Raw genomic sequence first — 14,760 nt, forward strand, 5'->3', positions numbered from 1 at the left:
GCAGCCCTGCAGTTGGGCTGGTGCCAGTGCCGGTTGGGCTGGTGCTGGGGTCAGTTGGGGCGCAGGCTGTGTCGGTTGAACCGCAGATGGGGTCAGTTGGGGTGCAAACGGTGGCTGGAGGCTGTTGGAGGGTTGAGGAGTGCAGCAGGGCAGGGGAGCAGTAGAGCCAGGTAGGATTGGGGTGAGCCAGGGGGGCAGAGGGGCCAGGCAGGGGTGGGGCAGGTTGGGGGGCGATAGGACTGGGGGTAATGAGGACCGGCAGGGATAGAGCAGGTCGGTGGCTGATGGGACTGGGGGTGATGAGGACCGGCAGTTCCCCATGAGACTGCATGTACACAGGGAAGGCTGAGGGCAGTGGAGGGGTGGGACGGGCAGTGGGGAGGGTCAGGGGGTCGCGACGGGCAGTGGAAGGGTGGGACGGGCAGTGGGGAGGGTCGGGGGGTCGCGACGGGTAGTGGAGGGGTGGGACGGGCAGCGGGGAGGGTCGGGGGGTGGGGTCGGCGCAGCCTCTATCTAAGCGGGGATCCGCACGCTGGATCCGCTCAGGTGCTGCGGGGCCGCGGTGCTGCCGCAATGTCGGCCGGGCAGGACCCACGGCTTGCTTTCATGGAGAGCTTGGTCACGGTGTTGCTGCGCATCTCGACGGACAAATGGGGCAAGTTTGTGAGCAGCGAGGAGGTCACGACCATGCTGGACAAGTTCTTCAAACAGCAGGATGCGCTGGAGGTGGTGTTGGGGCTGAACCCCTCCGGGCAGCTCATGCCCACTACGGGCTTCCCATCTGCCCTAAAGAGCAAGGGCATCTACTTTGTGAAGAAGAAGGGGGAGAACATCACCCAGGAGAACTGCCAGAGCGGTCTGCTGGTGGGAGACGTTGGCCCCTCACCTGTGGAGCAGCTCATCACCGTGCTGCTGGAGGTGGGTTGCCCGCACAGGCACAGGTGGGGCGAGTGGGATGAGCTGAGCTCCCCGGGCACAGTGCTGTGCCGGGATGCCTGGTGCAGGCTGCTAAAGCCAAAATTCCAGGTGGTCTCCAAAAGAAACAGAAATTTATAGAAAAAACTTGCCCCAGGCAGTGGCCCTGACCTTTTGGTGACTCCTGTGCTAGGCTGCATGAGCCCCACCAGGACAAGAGCTGGGGGAAGGTCACCAGCCCAGTTTTCTCCTGGGCCCAACTAGATCACTTCCTCCCTGTGGTTTTAGAAACTCATTGTAATGTCCCCTCCCCCCTGCCCCACATCTGGGAAATTTCTGAGTGGATTTCTCTCAAACTTCCCACGAATATTCCCAGTGCCAGCCCAGAGTACCCAAAAGTTGCACTGGCCCCAGGAGCCCCCATGATTCCCCTGCAGTGCCGGGGGCTTTTGCCTGTGTTCCAGCCCCTGACCCTGCTGGGTGCTCTCACTGTGCCACTCCCAACACTTCCCAGCCCATGAGAGCTGGAAACCCAGACCAAGGGGGCTCCTGATCACACTGATGACAGGAACATCAGGAAAACCCATTGGTGGCCGCTGGAGCTGTGGCTGGGCTGAGACTGTGCTGTGATGGGCAGCGAGAAGGGACACTGGGACGGGCAGCACGACCACCCACTGCCCTGAGCACGGGAGTGCCTGAGAGAGCACCCAACCCAGCCTTGTCCTCCAGGTTGTGTCCCCCCTGCTCCTGAGTGAGGAGCAGGGGCTCGGCTGGCCCAAGATGGTGGTGGAGGATGTTGTGCAACAGACCCACCAGCTGCAGAACAAGATGTTTATGATGGGCGGGAAGATCCAGGGGAAGCCGCTGCTCCCACTGCCTGAGCACCTGATCAGCTGGGACGACTCCGGCGCCGCCTTGGACTGGTGGGTGCTGCTGGCACCACTTGGTGCCAGAAAAGGCAAACAGGGGCCCAGGCAGCGCAAGTTCCTCAGGGAGGAGGAACTGGGACACTGGCTTAGTCCCTGCACACCCCTGGGCACAGCCACCCCTGCAGCAGAGAAGGTTTGAGGGGCCCATGCCAGGCCTCTGCACAAGCAGGCACGAGGGGCTCCCCCGGCTGTTTGGGGTTCCCCTGGGGCAGTTTATGGCTCCTCTGGGGCATAACCTGTCTGCCTTTCAGCCTGGTGGGGCCTGCAGACGGTCCAGTGCTGCACTCCATCGAGACTGTCATCGTCGAGTGGTCCCAGCAGATTGAAGAGATCTTGAGCCAGGACTCAGCACGGCTGCTGCTGGAGGGAGTGCACCCCCTGCCCAGGGTCGAGTTTGAGTTCTGGCAGACGAGGATGACCAACCTGCAGTGTATCAATGACCAGGTACTGCCTCACCCGCAGTGGACTCCCCGTGCTGAGCCCCCCGTGCTGAGCCCCCTATGCTGAGCCTGCCACCTCTCCTGTACCAGCTGCTCTCGCCCCAAGTGACAGTGCTGGCCAAGACGCTGGAGAAGGCCAACAGCTGCTACTGGCCATCATTGCAGAACATGTTCAAGGCTGTCAATGCTGGTGAGGCCCCCCAGTTCCGTGTTGGAGGGGTGGGGACCCTGTTCCTCAGTGTTCGGCTGGATGTGGTGGTGACGTGGTGGTGGCTGCCTCTGACAGGGTGTCCCCATCCTGACCCAGAGTTTTCTCCCTGTCCCAGGCCTGGAGGAAGCCAAAGATGTCAGCCTCCATCTGCAACCGCTGCAGGTGCTGCTGGAGGAGGTGGAACAAGCGGATTATTCCCAGGTAAGTAATGTGGCAAAATAACCAGGCACAGCCTGGCTGCCTCATCTGGGTGGCGGCGAAGAGCCCCAGAGGCTGCAGGGGGGGCACATGCCCCCAGCTCTGCCATGTCCCCACACTGATGGGGCTCTGCTCCCACAGCTGCAGCCCTTTGTGCCCAAGGTGCTATGCACTGTCTGCCTGCTCCGGGTTCACTGCCAGCTCTACCACTCACCCGCCCACGTAGCCCGTGTCCTGCAGGAGATCTGCAACCTCCTCATCACCATGGTACAGCCCCAGCACCGACCCACATCCCCTCCAGCTGCCCCACTGGGACAGGTGTGGGGAGTCCAGCTGCGGTGACACAGAGACACCCCAGACAAGGGAACAGCAGAGGCCCTTGTAGGGCTGGGGGGGTCTGGGGCAGGCAAGGGCTGCAGGTGGCAACCAGCAAGGCCATGGGGATGAAGGGGACAGGAGGAGCCTTCACACCCTCCTGACAATAGTCCCTGCCTGCATCTGTCTGTCCCAGACCCAGAAGTTCCTGAGCCCTGAGGACGTGCTGAAGGGGCTGCAAGGAGAACCTCAGGAGACCCTGGAGGGAATCAAACTGAGCATCTCCACAATAGAGAAGTTCTTCCAGTCCTACAGCACTTACTGCTCCAACCTGATGCCCACGTTGTTCCCGGTGAGTGTAGGGACAGTGTGCAGGCACCCAGCCCCCTCCATGCCAGCCCCACTGACTGACAGACCCTTTCCCCTCCCAGGAGGAGCCACAGCTGTGGGAGTTCCCCCCAACCCGTACCTTCAGGAGGATGGACGCCTTCTTACACAGGCTCAAGACCATCGAGGTGACAGCACAGCATTTTGGGGCACAGTGCCAGCTGCAGCTGGGCCTTCCCTGCCATGGGGATCCTGGGGTGGTCCCTGAGAGCAGCACCGGGTGGGCTGGGGCCGCTGAAGCAATGGGACATTGCTGGGAGCATTGTGGCACCATTCCCAGCACAGCCCTCCTGGCCCTGAGCCCACAGGACAGGACGGCCACCCCCCAGCCAGGCCAGGGAGCATCCCTGGGAGAATGGTCCTCAGGAATGGTTCATGGGCAGGATGCAGCCCTGTGCCAGTGCTGCAGCTCCTGCACCTGCAGCCTGGGACAGGGGGAGCCAAGTGAAATGGGGGTTTGTGCTTGCCAGGAGCTGTTCCAGGCAGCCATTGACTTCCTGAAGCTGGAGAAGACAGTTCTGGGAGGGGTGCGAGGAAACTTCCTTGGGAACTGGGTGTTGCGGATCTCCGAAGAGGTCTGTGAAGTCACCAAGAGTTTTGCTGATTGCAAATATGATCCCTTGGATCCCAATGAAGAGGTGAGCAGATGCTGGGATGGAAATGTAATGGATGCTGGGATGGAGGTGTAAACATTTGCTAAGTGAGAAGAAAAAAATCTCTTGCCAGAACACACTGCAGAGCAGCCCATGGGACTGTCCCACAGCAGCAGAGGGCTGGCTATGGGGCAGGTCATGGGGCTCTGGGCCCTCCAAGTTTAGCAAACATTTCAGGAAGGATTTGTGAAGGAGGCACAGGGGCTGTGCCAGTTTAAATCATTTTGCTCTTGCTGGCAGCAATGGAACAGAGACTTTGCAGAGTTCCAGAAGAAGGTTCAGGATGCAAACAGGCAGCTGGCTGCTATCTTCTGCCAGGGCTTTGATGACTGCAACAACCTGTCAGCTGCCGTGAAGGTACCTGTACCCCGGCTTGGCAGCCTGGCACCTGCAGGGACCGGGAGTCACCGGGATCCCAGGGGTGCTCCAGGGCACAGGAACCAGCACCTCTCTCCCCCACAGCTGGTGCGCATGTTTGCCTCCGTGCTGGAGCGACCCTTGGTCAGAGCTGAGGCTTCCCCCTGCTACATGGCCCTGCTGGCAATGTTTGAGGCTGAGCTGGAGAGTGTGAAGGTGCTGTACGACACCCAGGCTGTGTGCCGGCCACCCCCCGGGGGAGCCCCGCCCATCCACAAGAACCTGCCACCGGTGGCCGGGCAGATGAAGTGGGCTCTGGAGCTGCAGCAGCGGCTGGAGGGGCCACGCAGGGACTTGCTGGCCATCGACCACCCGTACGTGCGGGTCCCCTGTCACCTCATGGGGACATGGGGCAGCAGCCGGGCAGGATCCAGCCTGGCCTGGGTCCCCTCCCATGTCCTGCTGCAGCAGCTGCTGCTTTATTGTGCCCCTGACAGTGCCATGGTGGGTGCTGAGGCTGAGCTGGTGTCTGGGAAGTATGAGGAAATGATGGGGCTGCTGCAAGGTTACGGCAAGAGGGTCTACAGGGAGTGGGCGTGTGGAGCCGGCAAGGAATGCCACTTCAGCCTGGAGCAGCCCTTGCTCCGGAGGGACCCCAACTCTGCCCTCCTCAGTGTGAACTTCAGCAAAGAGGTTGGTGCTGGCACGGGGAACACCAGCAATCTCTCACCCCAGTGTGAATTCTGCAGTCTCAGGGGCTGCCTGAGGTGTGGTGGGTTTTGCCAACAAACCCCTTCCTGGCGATGGTGTCTCACAGCTCATTGCTGTCCTGCGGGAGGTGAAGTACCTGAAAATCCAGCAGCAGCAGGACATCCCGGAGAATGCCGAGCACCTCTTTGCCCAAAATGAGACTTTCCAAAAGCTTGGGGACAACCTGTCGCTCATCGTGGGCTGGTACAATGAGGCAGGTTCTGAAAGAGAGTCTACCCTGCTGCTTTTCCATGCCCTGAGCCCCAGCCAGGCTGAGAGGGGCTGGGGGATTGGGGTACCACAGGCACATCACTGGCACCTCAGGTCCCTGCCCATCCTGTGGGTAGGCCAAGCTGTGGCTGCTGCCATCCTCCTCCCACCCCCCAGTTCTGTGTTGGAGGGGTGGGAACCCTGTTCCTCAGTGTTGGACTGGAGCAGGGTCCCTGCTCCACCTGGGCACTCACCTGTGGCTGTGTTGGCCCCAGGTGAAGCAGCGGCTGCTGCCGGTGGAGCAGCCACTGGTGACAGGAGAGCTGGAGGCCCTGGACGGCCGCTTGGCCAGCGCTGAGCAGTCTCTGTTCTGGAACCATGAAGGTACCAACCCCCACCTCGGCCATCCAAGGCTGGGGATCCTCTCTGCGTTTGGGGGGTCCCCAACACCCTCTGGCCTCCTGCACCCCTGGAGGTGTCTGCACAAACTGTTTATGTGTGCATTTTTCTCCCAGGTGTCATGGAATACATCCAGGAGATAAGGGACACCCTGCAAGACCTGCAGAGACGGGTCCAGAGAGCAAAGCTGAACCTGAATAACATCACCCAGCTGATGGAGGTAACATTTGATAGTGCTTCACAAGCATCTTTCTGGGACACATCCAGCTGGGATTTTCCTTTCCCTGGCTCAGCAAAGCAGCCCCATTCTCTCCTCCTTGCAGGACTGCTCAGCCACTCCCTTGTTTAGAAGGAAGGACCACAAGACAGCTCCATTCCTGGACCTGGATGGGAGAGAAAATGCCTTAACTGAGCGCCGCACTGCCATCGAGAACACGGGCACAAGGATCCAGGGGATGGTGGAGGTGAGGCCCATGGGATGGAGTGTTGGATGGGCCCACAGGGGCCACAAGGAAGGCTTTGCCTGCAGTGCCAGGAGCCAGTGCCTTTGCTGGATGTTCACTGACAAACACTCGCTGGTTTTCCCATGGCAGGAGAATGCAACTCTGTTTAAGGCTGACAAGTCCTCGCAGATATGGCTGAAGTATGTGGGACACATAGACAGAATTGTGTTGGATGGGCTCTGCAGATTTGTCCAGAAATCCCTACAGATGCTGCTCAGCAACATGAACCCTGATGTAGGTCCCAGTGTGCCTGCAGCAGGTGTGGTGGGCTTGGGGTGTCCCACCGCTCACTGTCAGTTTGCTGAGTGGCCACTGCACCAACGTGCCTATTGCAGTGCTCCCCAGCAGGGCTGGTGTCCCCCGTTGTCCCTGTCTCTTGCAGGGCTGGGGGCCATGGGACATGAAGCCCCATGCCAGGCACTGCCCTTTTCCAGGCCGAGGTGTTCCCGTTGTTCGAGGTGCAGATGGAGCTGTGCGAGGGCCGGGTGCGGTACCAGCCTTCACTGGAGGTGGGGGCTGGCGACAGCTTCTTGACGCTGATGGAGGGGCTGCTCGGGGACACCGAGGCAGCAGTGGCCTCCATGCCACGGCTCCTGGAGGGGGCAGTCAGCTATAAGGTGAGTCCATGGCCGGCGGCAGCAACTCCCGGCTCAGCGGGAGGTGGGTGAGGAGCCCGGTGCCCCCAGCTGGTCCCCAAGCTCTGCCCGTCCCTTCAGACCGCAGTGGAGGAGCAGCCAGATCTTGGGAGGATGCGGGACAAGGTGGTGTCACTGGTGGTCAGCACAATGGCAGAGGGCGAGGAGTTCAGCGCCAGCTTTGAGGAGCACTCCCACCTGTGGCAGGAGACCCCTGAGGAGTTCCTGCAGCGCTTCCTTACCTTGGGCAGTGCCCCCAGGCCTGAAGAGACGCAGCCAGAGCCACAGCCAGAAGAGCCTGCGACATCTGGGATCCCATCCCTCCAGCTCTTTAAGCAGGAGGTGTGGGATGAGTTCCTGGGGATGTGCTGGGTGCTTGGGTTGCCCTGAAGGACATGAAGTGTCCAGGGAGGTGGCAGCTGTGGGCTGTGACCTGTTCTTGTCCTCAGATCGATGCACTCGAGGCGCTGCACGAAGAGGTGTTGGGGTTTGACGACACCACAGTGTTTGGGGGGTGGCTGCAGAGCGACTGTCGCCTCTTCAAGAAAGCACTGCTGGATGCCATCAAGGGCCAGAGCCTGGTGCTCCGGCAGTACCTCTCCCACCACGTCACCTCCAGGTAAGGGCCTGGTGAGCCCTGGCCTGGGGACGTGGCACTCCCATTGACCTGAGCTCAGCTGGGCTGTGGCACAGGCACCTCTGTGTGCCAGGGCAGGGCTGGCTGCAGGGGACAGAGTTGTGGAGGTGCAGGTGAAGGTTCCAGACACCATCAGGGCCGAGTCCATGGGGTGCCATGCCCTGGCCCTGCAGGGTGAGCCCTGAGCCCCATCAGGGACGCCTGGTGAGTGCCATTGTCCTCCCAGTCTCCAGGAGCTGGAGGATTTTATCAAAGAGTCTACTGCTGGCTTGAGTAAACCTCTGGAGGAGGGAGACTATGATGGGCTGGTGGAAGTGATGGGACATCTGGCAAGGGTCAGGGAGAGGCAGGCAGTGACCGACTGCATGTTTGAGCCCCTGAAGGAAACAGTTGACCTACTCCAGACTTACGGGGATGAGATGCCGGAGCAGATCCACCTGCAACTTAAAGTAGGCTGCTCGGGGTGCGGGGAGATGGGCAGAGGCTCCCTGGGGCCAGACTGGTGACCCCACACGGTGCCCACTGCAGAACCTGCCTGGGCGCTGGGACAACAACAAGAGGCTCTGCCTGCGAGTTGCGGACAGCGCGGCACCCCTGCAAGCCAGCGAGGCTGCCGTCCTCCGTGGGAAGTGCCAGGAGTTCGAGGTGCCTGCCTGGGGGCTGGGGGCACATGGGCAGCTCTTCAGCAGCTTCGGGAAGACCCCGCTGCTCTTCCCGACTGCCGGGTCCCGACCGTCCCCCTGAGCCCCGTCCTCCCACACAGGTCCAGCAGCACGCTTTCCGGGAGACTTTCCAGGGAAAAGCCCCTTTTTCATACACGGACCCGAACCCCTACAAGTCACTGAACAGGGTAAGAAAGGGGAAGAGGACACCAGTGCGACTAGTGTCCCCCCTGGCACTGCATGGCCATCCCTGGCATTGGGTGCTGGGGTGGGGCAGCTGCTCTGGTTTTGGCTCCAGCTCCCAGCCCGACAGGGAGGATCTGGCCCTGCAGCAGGGATGGAGCCACCACTGGAGTAGGAGACATGTCCCTGGCACACAATCTCTGGCTGAAACCTTCTCCTTTTCTCCATCCAGCAACAGAAGAACGTCTTGGCCATGGAGAGGGACATGGCAGACCTGGCCTCCTCAGCTGGGCTGTTTGAGGTGCCAGTCCCAGAATACAAACAGCTCAAAGCGTGTCGCAAGGAGCTGCGCCTGCTGAAGGAGCTCTGGGACATGGTCAACCTGGTACGTGCCACGGTCGGGGAGCCAGGACACAATGCACAACACTGCCTTCAGGCAAGGGCTGGACAGCAGGCTGCTCTTGGCTGGCACGGGCACCTGGCACATGCACCAGGCACAGCATGGGCACCCCACGCCAGCCAGGCATTGCCAGCCAAAGATGCAGAGCTGTTGTAGCTCTTAGAGAGCTCATCGCTGTCAGAGGGAGGATGAGACAGGTGTGGGGGGCTGCACACCCCAGCACAGCTGCATGGTGTGTGCACCTGTGGAGCATGGGGGCACTGGGTTTGCTGCTCTTCATTCTGGGCAGGAATGCTTTTGCTAATCACATGTCTGTGAAAATGTATCCGGGGGCCAGGTGAACATGAGCATTGACACCTGGAAGACGACCAGGTGGAATGAGCTCAACGTTGAGGATATGGATATTGAGTGCAAGAAATTTGCTAAAGACATCCGGAGCTTGGATAAGGAGGTGAAGAGCTGGGACGCATTCATTGGGCTGGACAGCAACATGAAGAACATGATCACGTCTTTGCGCGCTGTGAGCGAGCTGCAGAACCCAGCCATCAGGGACCGCCACTGGCAGGAGCTTGTGCAGGCAACTAAGGTGCTCCCAAGTCTTCCCGCCCATCCCTGGCTCCAGCCCCTGGCCCAAGAGGCTCCTGAGATCCACACCCAGCAAGGGAAGGGTGCCATCGGGTTTAAATCTGGCCACATGCAAATATTTGTGTAGGGTCTCCAAATGCAGGTGTTAATGAGCTCATTTGGGTGAGCTGCTGGATTGCCTCTCCCCAGAGGGGAGTCCGTGGCCCAAACGTGCCGGTTCCTCTCCAGGTGGACTTCACCATGTCTGAGGACACCACCCTCGCGGATCTGCTGCAGCTGAACCTGCACAAGTTCGAGGAGGAGGTTCGCGGCATCGTGGACAAAGCCACGAAGGAGGCAGGGATGGAGAAGGTAAACAGGGCTCGGCTCCTCCCCTGCTTTGCTGAGAGCCCTGTGCCAATGTGGCTCTGTGGCTGATGAGTGCTTGTGTTCTGGCTCTTGGGACTGGAGTCCATAGGCAGCAGGGAGCTCGTGGAGCTGCTGCCTGGAGCAGGTGTTCCTCTGCTGCCCTGCCTTCCCGCAGGGGCTGGACTCAGCACCGTGGTGCCCAGCTCATCCTCCTGCCCCGACTGCAGGTGCTGAATACCCTGGATACTACCTGGGCAGCAATGCAGTTTGAGTACGAGCCCCACAGCAGGACTGGACTCCCACTGCTCAAGGCAGATGAGTTGCTCATCGAGACACTGGAGGACAACCAAGTGCAGCTGCAGAATGTGTTAGCCTCCAAGTACCGAGCCTTCTTCCTCCGGGAGGCACAAGACTGGCAGCAGAAGCTGTCAACAGCTGACGCCGTTATCAACACGTGGTTTGAGGTGCAGAGGAAGTGGGGTCACCTGGAAACAATATTCATCGCCTCTGAAGACACCCGCAACCAACTGCCAGAGGAGTCAAAGAAGTTTGATACCATCGACCAAGATTTCCGAGTGCGAATCCCATTCCCACTCCACATTCACCCCATGGCTCGCTGCCGCTTCAGGTGGACTTAAGTGTTTTTCCTCTTCAGGAGCTAATGGCTGATGCAGAAAAAACTCCCAATGTGGTCGAATGCACCAACAAGCCCAGGCTGCTCGACCGGCTGGAAGCACTGCAGGACAGGTAAGGGTTCAGTCATCCCAGTGGAGCATTTGAGGGGGCCAGAGGAAGGGGTTGATTCCCCCAAAGTAGCACCGACAAGGACTGAGCAAAGAGTAAAACCCATATGTAGGGTTGACAGCAGGTTTTTCCATTTTCTTCCAGGCTGGAGGTCTGTGAGAAGGCCTTGGCTGAATACCTCGAGACCAAAAGACTGGCTTTTCCCCGGTTCTACTTTGTCTCCTCTGCGGACTTGCTGGATATTTTATCAAAGGGGACCGAGCCCCTTGAGGTATAGGTTGTGTGTGAGCACGGGGGTGAGTCCTCTGCCTCTTCCCTGCTAACCAGTTTGAGCAGTTTTAGAACATTTTTCACCCTAACAGTAGAACACCATCCCTGATCCCCCCTTCCCGGGGGTGCAGTGCCTAGGGAGCACCCGGAGGTAGATCCAAGTGCTGATCACACCTCCATGCGTGACGGGGCTCCTGATGGTGGCTGTGCCTCTGCTCTCAGGTGTCCCGGCACCTGACGAAGCTGTTCGACAGTGTGGCCAAGCTGAACTTCCAGCTGAGCTCGGACAAGAAGCCCCTGAAGGTGGCCCAGGGGATGTTCAGCCGGGACGGGGAGTACGTGCCCTTCGACGCAGACTGTGACCTGTCCGGCCAGGTCAGCTGAGCTTTGCGGAGCCTCCGCTTGCTGGGATGGGGATGGGGATGAGCCTTTTGCTGGTTGTGCACTAACAGCTTGGCAGGAGTTTAAAAATGTAATCACAAAGCTTTTTGGCCAAAAACCCCAGAAATAGGACCTGCCTTAGAGGTGCAGAACAGTGCAGTCTTGTGAACCTGCACAGCCTCACAGCCCCTCGGGGGTTACAAGGTGGTTTCCCCTCTGCTGTTCACCCTCAGACCACCCTCCATCGCCTCCCATGGGATGTGCCCTGCGGGGCCAGCACCGGGATCTCTCCTGCAGCTTGTTGCACAGGGAGAGGTTTGAGCAGCCTGAGGGGACACAGGCTGGGAGCCGCTCGCTCAGCTCTGCTGGATGTGACCCCTCAGGTTGAGATTTGGCTGAACCGGGTGCTGGAGCGCATGCGCTCGACGCTGCGGCAGCTCATCCCCCGGGCCCTGGTCACCTACGAGGCGAAGCCGCGGGAGCAGTGGGTGTTCGACTACCCGGCACAGGTGGGTGCTGCTGCGTGGGGCCAGGCTGAGCCAGGCTCTGAGAGGAAGAGGAGGAGACAGAGATCCCTGGGAGCTGCAGACACCTGCCCTGAGCCATAGTGCGGGCAATGTGTTCCCCTCTATGGCCGTGTTTTCCTTGTGGTTTGCTGCAGGTCGCCCTGACGTGCACCCAGATCTCGTGGACCTCAGAGGTTGGTGTTGCCTTTTCAAGTCTGCAGAAAGGCTACGAGAATGCCCTGAAGGACTATAACAAAAAGCAGGTTGGCATCATCTGGACCTGACCCAGAGCTGGCCCAAGCCCCTCTGCCAGGCTGGGAGTCACCAGGAGGTGGGAAAATGAGGGCATTGTCTCTATGTGCATCATTTCTTTGCTTCCCCAGATTGCTCGGCTGAATGCCCTCATTTCTCTGCTCCTTGGGAACCTGAGTGCTGGAGACAGGATGAAGATCATGACGATCTGTACCATTGATGTCCACTCCAGGGACGTTGTGGCCAAAATGATCCAAACAAAGGTATTTGGTACAAGAGGGTATTTTTACTGCACTGTCTCTCAGCACTTCTGAGCACAGACTTCCTGTCACTCTATTACTTTTGGGCTGGGCACTGCGGTTGGCAGGTGTGGGCTGAGCTGAGCCACGAGGAGTGATGGCACTGCCCCAGCATGGCACTGGAACCTTTTTGCACACTCTCCTTGTGTTGGGAGGCGGTGAACGGTCCCAAAGCATGAATGGGAGCTTGCTGTCCCAGCGGGCTGGGGTGGGCAGCACCGGTGCTCACCTGCCTTCCACAGCTGGCTGCTCTGCAGGTGGAGAGCGACCAGGCGTTCGCCTGGCAGTCCCAGCTCCGGCACCGCTGGGACGAGGGGAAGAAGCACTGCTACGCCAACATCTGCGACGCTCAGCTCCAGTACGCCTACGAGTACCTGGGGAACACCCCCCGGCTGGTCATCACCCCCCTGACGGACAGGTTGGGACTCGGCTCCCCACACTTGCTGCTGCCTGCGGCTCTGTGGCCGTGCCACACCACTGGCCCTGCTCAGCCCCAGTGTCCTCCCTTCACAGGTGCTACATCACCCTGACACAGTCCCTCCACCTCTATATGGGCGGGGCCCCCGCAGGCCCTGCGGGCACTGGGAAGACTGAGACCACCAAGGACCTGGGCCGGGCGGTGGGCATGATGGTCTACGTGTTCAACTGCTCTGAGCAGATGGACTACAAGGTAGGGCACGGGGCAACAGGATGGTGACACCGAGGTGAGAACCAAGGGATATCCAAGACAAGGGGGTCCCTGGTTTGGTCTCTGGGAGCACGGGGGAGCCCAGGGGCATGGGGCCATATCACTGTGGGGCATTTCCTTAGGGAAGGGCAGAATCCATAAAGCACAAGCAGCTCTCTGCACTCAAGCTTTGTCACCAAACCCCCCATTGCAGCTGCCATGCAGGATCACAGCACCTGAGCCCCATCCTGATGCTCTGTTTCTCTCCAGTCCTGTGGGAACATCTACAAGGGACTGGCTCAGACAGGCGCCTGGGGCTGCTTTGACGAGTTCAATCGCATTTTGGTGGAGGTCCTGTCTGTCATCGCGGTGCAGGTGCGCACTGTTCCCACAACCTTGTGGCACTGGGTGCCAAAGAGACTTCCCAGCTCACATCCTGGGTGCTATCCCAGCTAAATGTGACTCATGGGACAACTTGCTGCCGTTCTCTCCACTGTATCTTGTTTGCACACAGGGTGGTGGGTGGAAGCAGAGCAGTGCTGGTGATTTGGGCACAGTTGAACCACACAGCCCAGCTGTGTCCTGTCCCAATAACCTGTCACCCCCCAGCTCTGCCTTTGCCCGGGACAGGGAGTTGGGGTGACTGGGAAGGAGCTGGTTTTAGGCCAGCTCTCCTGCTGTTGTGGCTTCAGTAAGAACTCAGTGCTATTCCTGGCACAGACAAATCCCAAGGTCGCTTTGAGGGGTGCTGAAGGTGAGCCAGAGCATGGGACAGGGAGCTGGGAGCTGCCAGCACTAACACCTCTGCTCACCTGACAGGTGAAATGTATTCAAGATGCAATCCGTGCCAAGAAGAAAACATTCAACTTCCTTGGAGAGATTATCTCCCTGGTCCCATCGGTTGGGCTGTTCATCACCATGAACCCTGGCTACGCCGGGCGCACAGAGCTGCCTGAGAATCTAAAGGCTCTGTTCAGGTGGGTGGGTGTCATCACAGCACTTACCTGTGTGGTGGCACTCATGAGTCACATCCATTGCGTGTCCTAAGCTGAGGGTGTTTGTGTGCAGTGGTGGCCTTGGCATCAGGGAGTCCTTGGCACCAAGGGACAGCCCTGTCACTCCCCAGAGGTGGCCAGGCTGGGCGAGCTGGGCCGCTCAGCTGGGGAAGAGGATGCTCAGGGGGTCTAATTGCCACCCCAGCTAAAAATCCAATTGACAATAAGACAAAAAGGCGGTGGAGTGCTGGAAGGGGAGTTGCAGGGTTGCTGTGGGATCCTTGTCCTTGGAGGAACTCAAATGGTGAGTGCAGAAGGGCCGGGTGCCCTGATCCAGTGGGGACATGGGCCCCCAGCAGTGTAACTGCAGCAGGGAAGGATTTGTACTGGAAACTCAGGGGCAAACCCTGCGGGCTATGGGAGGGCAAAGACATGGTGTGCAGCCCTGCCAACCTCTGTGCTCCTCTGCAGACCCTGCGCCATGGTGGTCCCTGATTTTGAACTGATCTGTGAAATCATGCTCGTGGCAGAGGGGTTTCTCGATGCCAGGCTGCTGGCAAGAAAGTTCATCACTCTGTACACACTCTGCAAAGAGCTGTTGTCGAAACAGGTAATTAACAATATCACACAGGATAGAGGAAAGAGTCCATTTGAACTTCAGACCTGAAACACTGTAGTGGGATTGCTGGTGGTGATGCGTGGGGTGATGTTCTGCACAGCTCAGGTCTATGGCAGGACAAGTTCCACTTCCATCTGGTGCATCATATGGTATCTTTCTGCCTTAGGGAAGGAATCAAGAAGGCCAAAAGTAGAATAACATGGAATTAGAATTAGAATTAGAATTATTAGAATTAGAATTATTAGAATTAGAATTATTAGAATTAGAATTATTAGAATTAGAATTATTAGAATTAGAATTATTAGAATTA

General features: G+C 59.0%; 1 protein-coding gene across 1 annotated transcript in view; it reads left to right on the plus strand.

Annotated features, from left to right (window-relative positions):
* The first annotated feature begins 62 nt into the window (after positions 1 to 62).
* DNAH17 (dynein axonemal heavy chain 17) overlaps positions 63 to 14,760 on the plus strand; it is a 35,129-nt gene continuing 20,431 nt past the window's right edge. Inside the window, exons 1-39 of the mRNA XM_017837678.1 lie at positions 63 to 170; positions 547 to 918; positions 1,645 to 1,838; positions 2,096 to 2,288; positions 2,375 to 2,474; positions 2,611 to 2,696; positions 2,835 to 2,960; positions 3,205 to 3,360; positions 3,440 to 3,523; positions 3,866 to 4,033; positions 4,289 to 4,405; positions 4,511 to 4,779; positions 4,903 to 5,098; positions 5,223 to 5,369; positions 5,641 to 5,749; positions 5,881 to 5,984; positions 6,088 to 6,228; positions 6,358 to 6,501; positions 6,702 to 6,884; positions 6,984 to 7,244; positions 7,352 to 7,521; positions 7,766 to 7,988; positions 8,068 to 8,184; positions 8,303 to 8,389; positions 8,617 to 8,769; positions 9,122 to 9,370; positions 9,598 to 9,720; positions 9,945 to 10,292; positions 10,373 to 10,464; positions 10,606 to 10,732; positions 10,954 to 11,106; positions 11,496 to 11,621; positions 11,774 to 11,881; positions 12,002 to 12,133; positions 12,427 to 12,587; positions 12,683 to 12,839; positions 13,107 to 13,211; positions 13,656 to 13,813; positions 14,303 to 14,441. Coding sequence (XP_017693167.1) covers positions 574 to 918; positions 1,645 to 1,838; positions 2,096 to 2,288; positions 2,375 to 2,474; positions 2,611 to 2,696; positions 2,835 to 2,960; positions 3,205 to 3,360; positions 3,440 to 3,523; positions 3,866 to 4,033; positions 4,289 to 4,405; positions 4,511 to 4,779; positions 4,903 to 5,098; positions 5,223 to 5,369; positions 5,641 to 5,749; positions 5,881 to 5,984; positions 6,088 to 6,228; positions 6,358 to 6,501; positions 6,702 to 6,884; positions 6,984 to 7,244; positions 7,352 to 7,521; positions 7,766 to 7,988; positions 8,068 to 8,184; positions 8,303 to 8,389; positions 8,617 to 8,769; positions 9,122 to 9,370; positions 9,598 to 9,720; positions 9,945 to 10,292; positions 10,373 to 10,464; positions 10,606 to 10,732; positions 10,954 to 11,106; positions 11,496 to 11,621; positions 11,774 to 11,881; positions 12,002 to 12,133; positions 12,427 to 12,587; positions 12,683 to 12,839; positions 13,107 to 13,211; positions 13,656 to 13,813; positions 14,303 to 14,441 — 6,051 coding nt within the window. The 5' untranslated portion in view covers positions 63 to 170; positions 547 to 573. The remainder of the gene's footprint in view (positions 171 to 546; positions 919 to 1,644; positions 1,839 to 2,095; positions 2,289 to 2,374; positions 2,475 to 2,610; positions 2,697 to 2,834; positions 2,961 to 3,204; positions 3,361 to 3,439; positions 3,524 to 3,865; positions 4,034 to 4,288; positions 4,406 to 4,510; positions 4,780 to 4,902; positions 5,099 to 5,222; positions 5,370 to 5,640; positions 5,750 to 5,880; positions 5,985 to 6,087; positions 6,229 to 6,357; positions 6,502 to 6,701; positions 6,885 to 6,983; positions 7,245 to 7,351; positions 7,522 to 7,765; positions 7,989 to 8,067; positions 8,185 to 8,302; positions 8,390 to 8,616; positions 8,770 to 9,121; positions 9,371 to 9,597; positions 9,721 to 9,944; positions 10,293 to 10,372; positions 10,465 to 10,605; positions 10,733 to 10,953; positions 11,107 to 11,495; positions 11,622 to 11,773; positions 11,882 to 12,001; positions 12,134 to 12,426; positions 12,588 to 12,682; positions 12,840 to 13,106; positions 13,212 to 13,655; positions 13,814 to 14,302; positions 14,442 to 14,760) is intronic.

The sequence above is a fragment of the Lepidothrix coronata genome, unplaced genomic scaffold, assembly GCF_001604755.1.
Source record: "Lepidothrix coronata isolate B3197 unplaced genomic scaffold, Lepidothrix_coronata-1.0 Scaffold308, whole genome shotgun sequence".
NCBI classification, from domain to species: Eukaryota; Metazoa; Chordata; class Aves; order Passeriformes; family Pipridae; genus Lepidothrix; species Lepidothrix coronata.